We start from the raw sequence: 12,347 nt of genomic DNA, 5'->3' as shown, positions 1-12,347 counted from the left end.
TGAAGCGGATGAGAACCAGGAAGACGGACCGGACAAGAAAAAGCACGGGAATGGGATGCACTGCGAAGTGGTCTGCGATATCAGTTGGGCAAAGGAAGATCGGCCTAGATAGCATGCCATACTATACCATGCCTAGCTTGCATGTTGGTGCATAGCCATTGACAGCCATCCATCCTTGAATTGATGTTAACCAAGAAGGAATAGAAGGTGGATAGCTTTGACACGTTTTGGAGCACCGGCTGGCGGCCATGGTTGTCGAGGAAAAGTGGTCTGATGTATCTTGACAATATTTTTTGTGACCACCTGCAGGTATAGCATGGCTAGAGCCACCTCCCTGTGTGAGTAGACATTTATGTACTATGAAAGTAAATGCCTTGAACAAAGTAAGTTGTTGTTCGAGGTGTAGGCTTGGTTAGAAACCACTACCAAAGTCAATCGTAAACGGGAAATAATATCCATTCGTCGTAGCTCGATCAGAATGCGGCTGGAAAATGGCAGATCCAAGGCTCGCTGTCTCGTTGGCAGTACTGTACGAATGCAGTAACAATATTGACCGCTGATAGCATTTGATTCGCGGGGATAAATCGACGTCTTTGAAACAAGCCTGCCAAGGGAGGTGGCATGTTGCCTAGTCGGTCCTTATTTCTTGCTTGATGGTGGCATAATCAATAGGTAAGATGACCGATGATATTCTAGGTTCAAGCTCGCGGCATCCGTATAAATTTGATCTTTGACATCTGACAAGCAGGGGACGAAGTTGGAATATGGGGAGCTTTGATTGGGGCCCCGGCGGGGTGAAGAATTAGAAATTGACAGGGGAGGATAAAGACAAGGATGATGATGTAGAGAGAAAATCATTCAGTGGAAGGACCCGGCCGCCAGCGGAGTCCCGCTTACGGTTTACACGGCTGCTCCTACCGTAAGTACAAATGGCTGGCCATGAAGTACCTTCCCCAAGTATGTTTCTATAGTGGGCAAGAAGTAACTGGCCCTTCCTGCCAAGTCTCGACCGTGGCTGATCCAACATCTGATGTTAAAGACTCCGGACCTACGCAATGTCATGATACCTTTACCCTAGCTTCAATTTCATGAGAATTGTCCTCCCTCAGTTACTCTCATGACAGCATCCGATCTTGTCTCGGATTCTCTAGATGGTCGGGAAAAACTCACCCGACATACCGTATCGGTGGTATGAAATGTAGTCAAATCTGGCCGTCTACCAGCCGATTGGGTTCGGATGACCGAAGAGCTGGTAAACTTTTGAAAGAGTCATTTTTCTCGTGGCATGCTTTATGATTTTTGATAATTCATGCACTTTTTGGGGTCTTTTGTACTACCAACCAACTGCAACGTAGGGTTGCATATGTTGGGCCGCTGCTTCGTCACCTTCTCTTCCTTCTCTTCCTTCTCTTCAGCCTTTCGCTTCAACTCAAAACGAACCCAACGAGCGGCCTGGCCGAGTTTGTTGCATACTTTGGGTCAATGAACCTGGGCTTCTGAGGTCATATCGAAATGCTCCCGCATTATTCTCATTCCCATTCGGCCTCATTGTGGTCAATCGCTACTCCATGTTTCTCTCATCCCTCCAATCGATCAACAAAGACATCTCTCAATGCTGAGATTTCTGGGGAAAGATGGGATAATATGATACAATATGCCATCTCCACCTGTCTTGTTACGAAGCCGCTGTTCCTCTTGACCAGTCAACCAGTCTTGTCTTTGTCTTCTCCAGACACACCCTTCAAGCAAGGGTGCTGATTGCTCACTGAGGAGAAGGAGGGGACCTTTTGGGTTTTATTTTTTTTACTTTGACTTGCCTTTTTCTTATTATCCGACGTGACCGAGCATATACAAGTTACTGTACTGATAACCGTATAGTTCCATGGACCCCATGCACGACACCCGCTTTGCCCTGATCTGATATTACGTCTCTCGCAAAAGCGATCCGCAGAAGACGAGGGGAAAGAATTCGGGTCCACGATTCACTGACCCATCGAGGGAACCTAGGCCGGTCTCAGTTCGAAAATACGATGTCGTCTTATTGACTAATCTGAACATTGGCTAAGGAATGGGAATAGCTTGGGTTGAGATGGAAGCTGTTTTGAGCAACAAGCTACCCCTCATTTTTCTCCTGTCCCGTCCATCCCAAGAAAGCCTCCCATTTCCGCCAGATCCGATCTTTGTCTTGGTTCAGCCACCAACCAACCTTAAAGAATAATGATGAAGATTGGGAAATGATCTCATGGTCATGGGAAACTGCTTGGAATCCCGTTTTGGCTGGGTTTATCCCGCCTCCATGGTTCCGAGGGCTGTTTTGCGTAGGGCGTGCAGAAAATAATACCAAACTTGGTGTAGAACACGGTTGGCCGCGGTATACAGTAGCAACATCATAACGCATCAGGTCGTTGAATCAAAACAAGGGCTGAGTGGGAGCGGTATTGATTATGCGGACCCCCGAAACCATCGAGGTGCTGATCTCACCTGTTGACGACGTCTTTGCCGAGCTTGTTCTAACTTGGGGATGGCAAGGTTCTAGGGCCCTTGTTCGTTGTCCCTGTTAAGCGTTAGAGTTTGATATGATCTGATCTGAGCCGTTGACCTTGAACGCGGGTGTTCTTCGCAATAACCGAATTTACATAATCTGTATCACCTCGAGTGTTTTTATGATCGAAATCATGAATGCCCATTAGTGATGCTTGTCAACGTAATAATGAGATTATAACCACATGTTTTTATGCCAGTCCCATTGATAGAGACCAGTATTAGACTAAAGTTATTTTAGTAGTAGTGACGGGTATGTATTCGTCTATCTACCCTATTCCCAGCTGTATCCGAGCGCCCGTCAATGGGAAGGCAATGCGCGTTACCAGAGATCCATCAGTTTTCATCCGCCGCAAACTATATATATACATGTATGTATATAAATTCAAAAACAGAAGGATTTTGTTTTGATTCATTGGAATTCCGAGGACACTCTCCCTTTGTTTACTTACTATGTTGCCTGCTCAGCAACACAACATATATACCATTCACTGCCTAGGGATGTAGAAGTGGTACGATCACTACTAAGATAGTCGTCATACCCAACTGTGACGTTCTAAAAACCACAAGGTCGAATGAAATGGGTTGCTTCTCCCTCGTTATCATGGACATATTGGATTCAACTCCTCCAATGAATGGCCTGCCGAAGCCTGACGTAACGTAACGTGCCCCCGCGCCATTAGTTAGGTTCGACTTAATATGGCTTTATATACTAACCACCCTTCACCCTCTTTTTATCGTTTTTCTACTTTTGATGTGTAGATATCATCCGTGAGCTAAAACCGTTAAAAAAGAAACGCAAATTAACATAGCGATCTGAAGCAAACAAATACTCAGGATGAACCCAATCATTGACATTGCCCATCGCCCCGAGACACCAAAACCAGAGCGGCCTGTTATCCCAAATGAGCCAGACGTTGGCGATGGCGATGGAACTACCGACTATCTGCAGTGAATACAACAATATGTGATCAAATTTCGGGGAATATGCTTTCTCTTATGGTAGGTCTCATGATGGGGAAGAATACTCTTAAACTGATCAGAGATGATTAGCATGCACCAAATTGATGAAATGCTGTCTCTCCTTCAAAGGCGTTTTGGGTGTGAAAGGCGGGGAAACGAACACTCATCATTTTCACTGAACAAGGCTGCATCGACTTTACGTTTGTATTTTGTCTCTCTTTTTGGGATATTATTTTGGATGTGGGATTTTTAAAGTATATCATTGTTTTCGTTGAGCGACTGGGATATTTGTTTTTCGCATCCGATTGAATTATCGTTAGCTACGGGCTCAAGTGTTATATTGCAGGCTACTGGTATAAATTGTAACGACGATTTGGTTTCGAATATTTACAAAGATTTATTTCTCATAAAATGCATCGAGGCAATAGATAAATATGTGTAATATTCCTCCTTTTGACACGGCAAACTGAACCGTGATCATAGAGCCACTGTCAGAAACACTGGTATTCTGCGCCTATACTCTACGTCATTCAATTTAACCTTATCTCTGGTCGTATTAAACCTATTATTGACAACATTCACTCCATCACATAAGAATAATCCTGTTAATAAAACAAGACGCACCAATAGAACCTGGGAATAGTCCTCATATTTACTCAATCGTCCCAGACACTAGACCCAAACACCGCCCCATCAGCACATCATGAGTGAAGCATCAAACCAACCTCAACGTGCAAACTCACTCACACCCGAGATGATCGAGTTCGCAAGCAAAATGTACGACGCTGCCAGAAAAGGCGACGTAGCTACTTTTGAACAGGCTCTTCCTGCAGGCCTGCCCCCGAATCTTACAAACGACAAGGGCGATACTCTGGTATGATACTTGAGCATCTCTCCGTTGTCAATGCCAGTAAACTTTCATACTGATGATAAAAGCTCATGCTCGCAGCTTATCATGGCCACGCGGGCTTGGTCAAGGTTCTCATTCAACATGGCGCTGACCCTAATCGCTCAAATGACCGAGGTCAGAGTCCTCTTGCAGGCGCAGTCTTTAAGAAGGAAGATGCCGTGATCCAAGTGAGTACATTCCCCAACGGACCTGCACAGAATTGTGTCTTGGGATTTAGTGTACTGACCACGCTGTTGCGGAAGGAATTGCTTGATGGTGGTGCAGACCCTGACTACGGCCAGCCAAGTGCTTCAGAGTGCGTCACGATGTTTAAGCAGGAAGACACGTGGAAAGCCAAGTTCGATGCTGCGCCTGGAAAAGGACAAGCAGGAAAGACAAGGAGGGCAGAGAACAAAGATTGAACCAACAGGGTTAATGCCATTGACGGAAGTCAAGCATCTTTAACAATGGACGTCAGCTCAAGTACAATCATATATCCCTAAGATGTTAACTCCTGTGAGATACGAAGAGAATGAATTACAAGATAAGAATTTGAGTTTATCTTATGTATGTTTATGCTTAAATACTAGGTGTTTGTAGGCACCTGCCTGGTATTGTTTTATTTTTTATTGTTGTTCCTCGATTGAATCACTTCCATCTTCCCATTGAATATTGCTCCTACCAGCTCCTGAATAGAAAATCAAGCCTACCATCCGCTCCCCAACCCTTGACGATAGTTACAGACTTTTGTTATCCATAGCGTCACATTTGCAGAAAATCACGAGAAATAACATCACATTGCCAACTACACACATTCCGTACAAACACTCATAGCGTTCGTCTATTCTTCACTATCGTTTATCAGCACATCCATCATGGCCGATGTCACCCTCATCTGTGTCCTCGAAATGGTCGAATGTCCACGGCTGAAGAGTTGCATAAAAAAAAAAACACGAGCAAGCACAACCTGGCTTGGAAGAAAGGCTTCAAAACATCGCCAATCAACCAAGTGCTCTGCCCACAATGGAGTTAAGCTTTGGAGCCAATGCTCCTGATATGTACAACTTGCCCCCTTAGTCGCTGTTCATCCGATAAACAAGCCCCTCCGTCGAGTCATCTATCATGAATTCGGATACCCAGAGCCTCTCAAGAAAGCCAAAATGAAAGAGCGAAAGAGAAAGCGACAACCTCCCAAGCACCCCAGATTACAACCAGGTTACTACCCAAGCCAGACAACACCGATTCAGTTCGCAGATCCAAAGCGCTCTCAGTTTCCCATCTGGAGGCTTGCCAGAATATAGTGTCAGAAAAGGCAGCTTCTGATCCTGAATAGCGGATTGAGCCCAAACCGGCGGCGTTGGAGGCTGCGACCATACCGAAAGGTTCTCTAGTGAGCAGGAGAACTTGGGAATAGAAATCACACTGTTCCAAGACAAAAACCAGCTGATACTGTCATTTCAAGTAATGAAAAGTCAATGGCTTAGCCGAGGTATTATTATGTTTAATTCACTTCACAACGAGTGTCAAGAAAAGTCATCACCATCCAACCATCCGTTTCATTTAGCCCACCCTCTCTACCGTATAAACAAATAACGCCGATTAGCTCAGAAGCTGTAATCCTACAGTGCGCCGTCGCTCTTGTACTTCACAAGCGTATAATCCCAAAAACCACCACTAATACATACAAAAGAAGAAATTTGAGGATACCTAATCCGCCTTATATCAAACCAGTATACCAGAAGCTAGCTCATTTGAATGACTTGATTCTGTGATACAAAGCTGTGTCATAAAACTGGTAGTTGGGGTCGAGTTCGCAGAACGGGTGTTGCGAGAGGAGCACATCTGCCGTAGGACGATCGAAGGGGTTTCTGTCTACTTGTTAGTGTTGCGCAGAAAGCCATCACCGTAAGACAACTTACACTTGGAAACAATCCATCATAAAAGCCACGGCCAACGGGCCAAGGGTATCCTGGATGTCCTCAGGGATGGGAGGTCTCTCGCCGTTGGCGATCTTGTAGATAGCGCCGACAGCCTCCTCCTTAGCCCAAGGGCGTTTGCCAGCAAACATCTCCAGAACCACACAGCCCAAGCTCCAAATATCTACCTTGGCACTGTAACCTTCGCCCTGGGACCGAATGACTTCGGGCGCCATCCAGAAGACCGAGCCTTGCATTGAATTGGTCTTGTCGTTGCCATAAATGTTGTCTGTCTTCTTGGAAATACCGAAATCGCTGATCTTGCAAGTACCGTCCAGATCGAGCAGGATGTTATCAGCCTTGAGATCACGGTGTAGAATGCCCTCTCTGTGCAGGTAAGCGAGACCTGAGAGGGTTTGGCGTGTCAGTGAAGAGACCACGGACTCTTCGAACTTGCCGTGCTTTCGCAGACACGATCCGATGCTACCACCAGAAATATACTCAAGGAAGATACTGATGCTGGTTTCCTTTCGCTCGCAACCCAGGTACTGCACAATGTTGATATGGTCTAAATGCTGCATAGTGTCGATCTCCTGGTCAAGAGCCGCAACAAGCTCCTTCATCTTGTTCTTGTCTCCACCAGCAGCCTTGGGGTTGACTTCAACTTCCTTCACGGCCAAGAACTCTCCGGTAGTGGCATTCATACCGAGGTAGACACGGCCATAAGTACCCTTGCCGATAAGCTGACCCTTGAACCACCTAAATGTCGTCTGTCGCTTCGGTACTGTGTCTTGGGGAATTTGGGGCATGACAACACTACCACGCCTGTCTGGTCGGATTTGCACAATGTTGGCGTTGAACATCTTGGTACTCTTTCGGCGCATGATGTTCGTGGCTGCCGTCTGCCCGTGATTGGTCGAATTGGTCCGCTTGTTGGCTTCATGAGCACCACGAGCAACTTCACGGATGGATTTCATTCGACCAAGACCACCTGAGCGTCGGATACTCCTCTGGGCCACAGAAGTTGGTCGCTGTTGATCAAGAGCTTTCAGGGTTGATTCATCGGAGCCAAGAGTATCGTTTTCGTTGTAGAGAGACGGCTGGCGAGTTGGAGGGATGGCCGGCGGTGCTTGTTGAGGGTAGCTCGAGACCGCTGGTTGTGGTGGTGCGTTTTGAGCTAGTTGATCAATATTTGTCTCTGAACCCTCGGCAATCGGAGACGGTGGCATTCCACCCTCGCCAGGCTCATCAAGAACAGGTTGATCAAGATCCAAGTTGGGGAAGAAGTCGTCGAGATTGTTGATAAGGGCATCCGTGGGGGGTCGGTTGGCCCAGACATCCTTCTCAATGAAAGATTTTCGTCGACCAAGCTTGTCCTTTTCTTCGGGTTCCCATGTGTCAGAGCGGGGAGTTGTCGGTTTCTGCCGACCCGAGTCCTCGTTACTGTCCGGGGCCACGCCGCTGCCAAAGGATTTGGGCGATTTGAAGGCAACCGATAGGCCCTTTCTAGATCGCTCTGTGTTTACGTGAAGACTGGGACGCTTGCCATGACCATTTGCATCCACATTCGCAGCAGCGGCCTTGCCCTTGTTTCGGTTAGCAATGGGAATGGCGAACAGCCCATCATCAGAGTCATCGTCACTGTCATCGTCAGCTGGCGGGGCTGGGGCTGGCTTTGAGAAGTGCACATCCGAGTCTTCAAACTCGGGCTCTGGGCCATGGGAAGCACGCCGATGGGTAGGTGATTGGTGGTTCGGGGGGAACGAAGTCCTTGGGCGACTCGGGTTGGGGCTCATCTCCGCTGGAGACGCTGCCCGGGGGACTGTTGCATTAAACTTAGCATCTACTGTAGGGCTAGGACTGAGTAGAAATGATGAATCGCTGGGCGAGTAATCTGGCACAATGAAGCCTAGGTTCTTCTTGTTCCAGGTTACGTTACCCGTTGTCGATTTTGATGATGACGTCGTACTAGGACTGCCTCGACCTTGAGAGGGTTCAACGGTAGAGAAGGTATCCTTACCTCCAGAAATCGAATTTGTTGATGATCGAGAGGGGGATGAGGCACGACCGTTTTTGGCGGATTGTCCTATGGCACTCAAATTCCTGCCCATGCCTGCGAGGGCGGCTCCAATGCCGGGCGCTGGTGGTGTTTGCTTGTTGGCTTTCTTTGACTTCTCCGTCATCTCGTTCTCCGGATATCGTTTTGATGGAAAACCCTCCAGACTACTGCTGGATGTTCGCATGCTTGCTCCAGTCTTTCTGCTCAGCGAGTTGGCTTTGATTAATGTCGCCGAGGGGTCAGTAGGTGGTGCCGGAGGTCGTCTTTGGGGGAAGAGTTGCTCAGGTCGCTTGTCCTCATACGGCGACTCGCGAGGTTGATCGAAATCAACATTTCGACCCACGATGCCAGGTCCGAGTGTCTCGGAAGGACTACCCTTCATTGCTGCCTGCTTCCTCTTGGCTAGATACTCTTGCTGTTTTCTTTCCATCTCAGCTCTGTATTGTTTTGCCTCTCGCGCCACCTTGTCCTCATTCTTTTCATCTATCAATGTGTTGGACCGCGATGTTGGAGGCGATGAGCTAGACCGCTGTCTGCTACTCTGTTGAGCATCGTCAACGGTCATTTCGGGAGAAAGGTAACCAGGAGATACGATTACGGGAACGTCAGCCTTGATAGAGAGGCTAGATATGGGAGCAACCCCCGGAGGTGTCACAAAGAACTTGAGTGTTCCAAGAGGATCGCCCTTCGCTCGCCTCACGGTCACCAGGCTCGGGTCATCCAAAGGATCCACGTGCTCGAACTTGCCCGCTTCAGTGAGGTAGATGTGCGAGTTTTCATAGTCACCCAAGCCCAGGTGCATGCATATTACTTGGCGAACTTCTGTTGCGGTCTCTGCTTCGGTGATGTCACACATTCGATAGTTCCAGTAGTCCATCGTGGCTAGGACGTAGGTCCGTACGGGACTAATTTTCTTTGATCGAATGTTCAGAGTATTGCCGTTCCTGTCGTCGCCTAACGTCGAGCCAGAGAGGTCAAGATTGATATCACTGCCATTGCTTCCTCGGACACCCAAACCCACAATAGGTCGGATAGATCCGTGTGGAGAAGTCGGGGAAGCTTCCATCTCTTCAGGAGATGGGTATGCGCCATCATCTTTTGTTTGCCTCTTTTTCCTAGACAGAAAACTTAGAAAGCTCTTGGAGTCTTTAGCCGAAGAGGGAGTCTCTCCGCCTGCTGATCTATCACCTCCATCTGATGGAGAGTGACGTGATCGCGCATCGTGGTTACGACCATGGACAATGTCTCCTAGGTTCATATTTCGATTGAGTAACGAGGCGGCATCCGATGGTACACCTGATCCATATATGGCTGCGTTGGAGGCTACCGAATCCAGACTACTTCTAGAGCGATGGCCGGCTTTGATTGCACTAGGAGATTGAGCGATGATAGGCGTAGTAGTAGAAGTATACAGCGCTGGGGGGATGCCTGGACTGCCAGTAGGGCTCGCTGAGTGGACAGCGGGGGCTCGAAATGTGGCCTCACTAGACTCACTAACGTTGGGACTATGGCGGCGCGCTCCATCCGTATCAACATGCTTGAGAATATTGCGGTGGTTAGACTCGGTGCTAATGTTGGATGCGCTGATGCTGTTTGGCAGTGTGGTAGACCTTGTTTGAGAGAATCTACGACTGCTGAAGCCAGGACCAGGGGCAGTGAGGGGTGTCTAACAAATGTCAGTAAAAATCTATGAACGATCAATTTGGGGTCAACAAACATTAGGCGAGTCCATAGGATCAGTTCCAGCGCTTGGTAGGTTATTCCCATGTCCGCCGTTGAGGGATTCTTTCCGGCCGTGAGCCGTTGAAACTTTAGACACATCAGCGGGTCGACCGGTCACAATACTTCGGATTAGCCTTCGCATTCGCTTTCCCTCTTCCCGCTCTCGTGGTTGATCCCAGCCAGTTCTACTGTTGGTACACTCCTGTGCAAGCCTGGGATACACCTGTTGATGCATCATACCAAAGTTACCACGTCCGCCGTGGCCACTGCCGAGCTCAAGAAATTGCGCTCCGTGAAGATTGAGGGCCTTGAAAGTTTCCTGCCAATCTTTGGAGAACTGATTCTGGGCCAACCAAAGCAGCACGTTGTCGAGGGGCCACTGGGCAGCGATTTCTGGAGGGATCGAGCCAGGAGGAGTGGGGTTTGAGGAATTGGAGGTACCGCGCGGCTGGGCGTTATTGGCAGTATAGAGACGTTCTCTCGTAGCCTCGTCCATGGGAGTTGTGGCATTTGTGTCAGTTCCGCTTTGCGGTGTTGTCACTGGCCGTAATGTCTGCGAGTTGACAGTCAGGGTTGGGTCTTCCAGTCCAAAGGCGGGGATACCAACTCCCTCTCCGTACGTGTCGCCCTGCGGTATGTAGGTCGCACTCATTGCCTCGTTCGGCGGGGGAGGTGGAGGGATAGAGACTGTTTGCCCTGCGGCGATCTGGGCGTGTAACTTTGGGTTGTACGGCTGGTGCTGGCTGCTGGGCGGCGGCGGGGGAATGTTGAATCCTGACCGGCTGTCGTACATGCGCCCAAAGGCACCGTGCCACGGAGGTTGCTGGCCGAGGGCACTCGCCGGAGGCGGACCGGGAGGTGGGGGGAGCGAGATGCCGTTTGATCCCGGGGCGGTATTATATCGTGGAAGCGGCGGCGGCGGAGGCAGGTTCATCATGTTAGGCATATGGCCGGTATTTGGACCTCCCATGGGTGGCGGCGGCGGCGGAGGGACCTGGTAGGGTCTTGCGGGATCGGTGCCCGAGACATGTCTCTGGTTTGCCTGATACATGATGGACGGCGCGGGGGGCAACCCGCCTCGAGGAACAAAGTGGGCAGAGTTGTTTTTGGCAGCAAACGGCGGCGAGGTGTGTTGTCGAAGGAGAGAATTAGGTGTATGCGATGGAGACGTAGAAGCAGAAGCAACAGCAGCGCTGGCGCTAGTGGTGGAAGCCCTTGGACGTAAGCTCGAAGCAGATGAGACAGGGTGGATGCGGAGGAACTGTGCCTGCTCGGCGGTCGCTATGTCGGAGGAGGATGGACCCAGGGGCCGGGGTCGAGATTGAGTGTGCGTTGTTGCAGCAGCGTTAGCAGTCGATGGGCGCGGATGCGCATGCACGGGAGGATAAGAAAAAGACGATGGCCCCGTCGAGGAGGAGGAGGACGACAGGGCATAGGCTGGAGGTAGGTCGTGGTTGTTTGAAGTTGAAGTCCCGTCGACAAGGGTCAGGTCCTGAAGACTGGGTCTCGAAGAGGAACGGAACTTGGCGGTTGTAAGAGCCTGGGCCTTTGCCTGAGCCTGGCCGTGAAGAGATGCGTTGGTGATCTCTGGACTTGTCGAAGTTACGGTGTTTGTGATGGACTCTTGAGGTTGAGATTGAGATTGAGACCGAAAACCCTGAACCTGAGCCTGCTGTTGCGCGTGGGCCAAAGCTGCTGGTGGCAGGTCGAAATTGGCAGCGGGACGGTTAGCCCGTCGCAAGCTGTCGCTACCCTTCATGGTTTGTATCTGCGGTGGAGTAACATGTCGAGGTGGGCAGTCTTAACAGGGGTTCTGGGGGCCTGAGGGGCAGACCAAGCCAATCTAGGATAGAGTAGGATGCTGAGATGTCAGGGATTATTGAGTGGAGGATGTGAATAGCAGATGGACGACTGTGGGTGGATGGAGACAGGCTGACAGTTGTGATGTATGTATGGAGGAGTGCATGGGATAAGTTTGAGTGAGAACGAGAAGACAGCCAACACGTGAAATGGATGATGGATTTCACTTGAACAAAGGGACCAAAAATACGACTAGACTAATACTGTAACGTAACCAGTAAGGCCCTATCTGCTTATGGACCGTGAGCTTTGTCCTAAGCCGTTTAGCTATAGTAAAGAGACGGGAAACTCTGTTTTCTCCTCATCCCCTCATCGAGAAAACAGACGAAGCCACAGCCATTACTCTGCCACTGCGCCCGTGTCCCCCCTTGGGCGTTTTCAGCCTTCAGCTAAAGGG

At 49.4% G+C, this 12,347-nt stretch overlaps 2 protein-coding genes across 2 annotated transcripts; one reads left to right on the top strand and one right to left on the bottom strand.

Annotated features, from left to right (window-relative positions):
- Nucleotides 1-3,971: 3,971 nt before the first annotated feature.
- On the top strand, nucleotides 3,972-5,045 carry EDB82DRAFT_337280 (ankyrin repeat-containing domain protein). Its single transcript, XM_065607505.1, has 3 exons — nucleotides 3,972-4,378; nucleotides 4,441-4,581; nucleotides 4,657-5,045. The coding sequence occupies exons 1-3, from the start codon at nucleotides 4,208-4,210 to the stop codon at nucleotides 4,813-4,815; spliced, it is 471 nt and encodes a 156-aa protein (XP_065463484.1). The 5' UTR covers nucleotides 3,972-4,207; the 3' UTR covers nucleotides 4,816-5,045.
- Nucleotides 5,046-5,852: 807 nt separating this feature from the next.
- Nucleotides 5,853-12,148, bottom strand: EDB82DRAFT_516366 (uncharacterized protein). Its single transcript, XM_025738874.2, has 3 exons — nucleotides 10,086-12,148; nucleotides 6,313-10,034; nucleotides 5,853-6,261 (listed from the first exon to the last, which is right to left on the bottom strand). The coding sequence occupies exons 1-3, from the start codon at nucleotides 11,847-11,849 to the stop codon at nucleotides 6,141-6,143; spliced, it is 5,607 nt and encodes a 1,868-aa protein (XP_025593592.1). The 5' UTR covers nucleotides 11,850-12,148; the 3' UTR covers nucleotides 5,853-6,140.
- Nucleotides 12,149-12,347: the final 199 nt, after the last annotated feature.

Source organism: Fusarium venenatum (genome assembly GCF_020744135.1).
Source record: "Fusarium venenatum strain MPI-CAGE-CH-0201 chromosome Unknown EDB82scaffold_4, whole genome shotgun sequence".
NCBI lineage: Eukaryota > Fungi > Ascomycota > Sordariomycetes > Hypocreales > Nectriaceae > Fusarium > Fusarium venenatum.
Note: the sequence above shows the minus strand (reverse complement) of the source record. Positions and strands in the feature narration are given on the sequence as shown.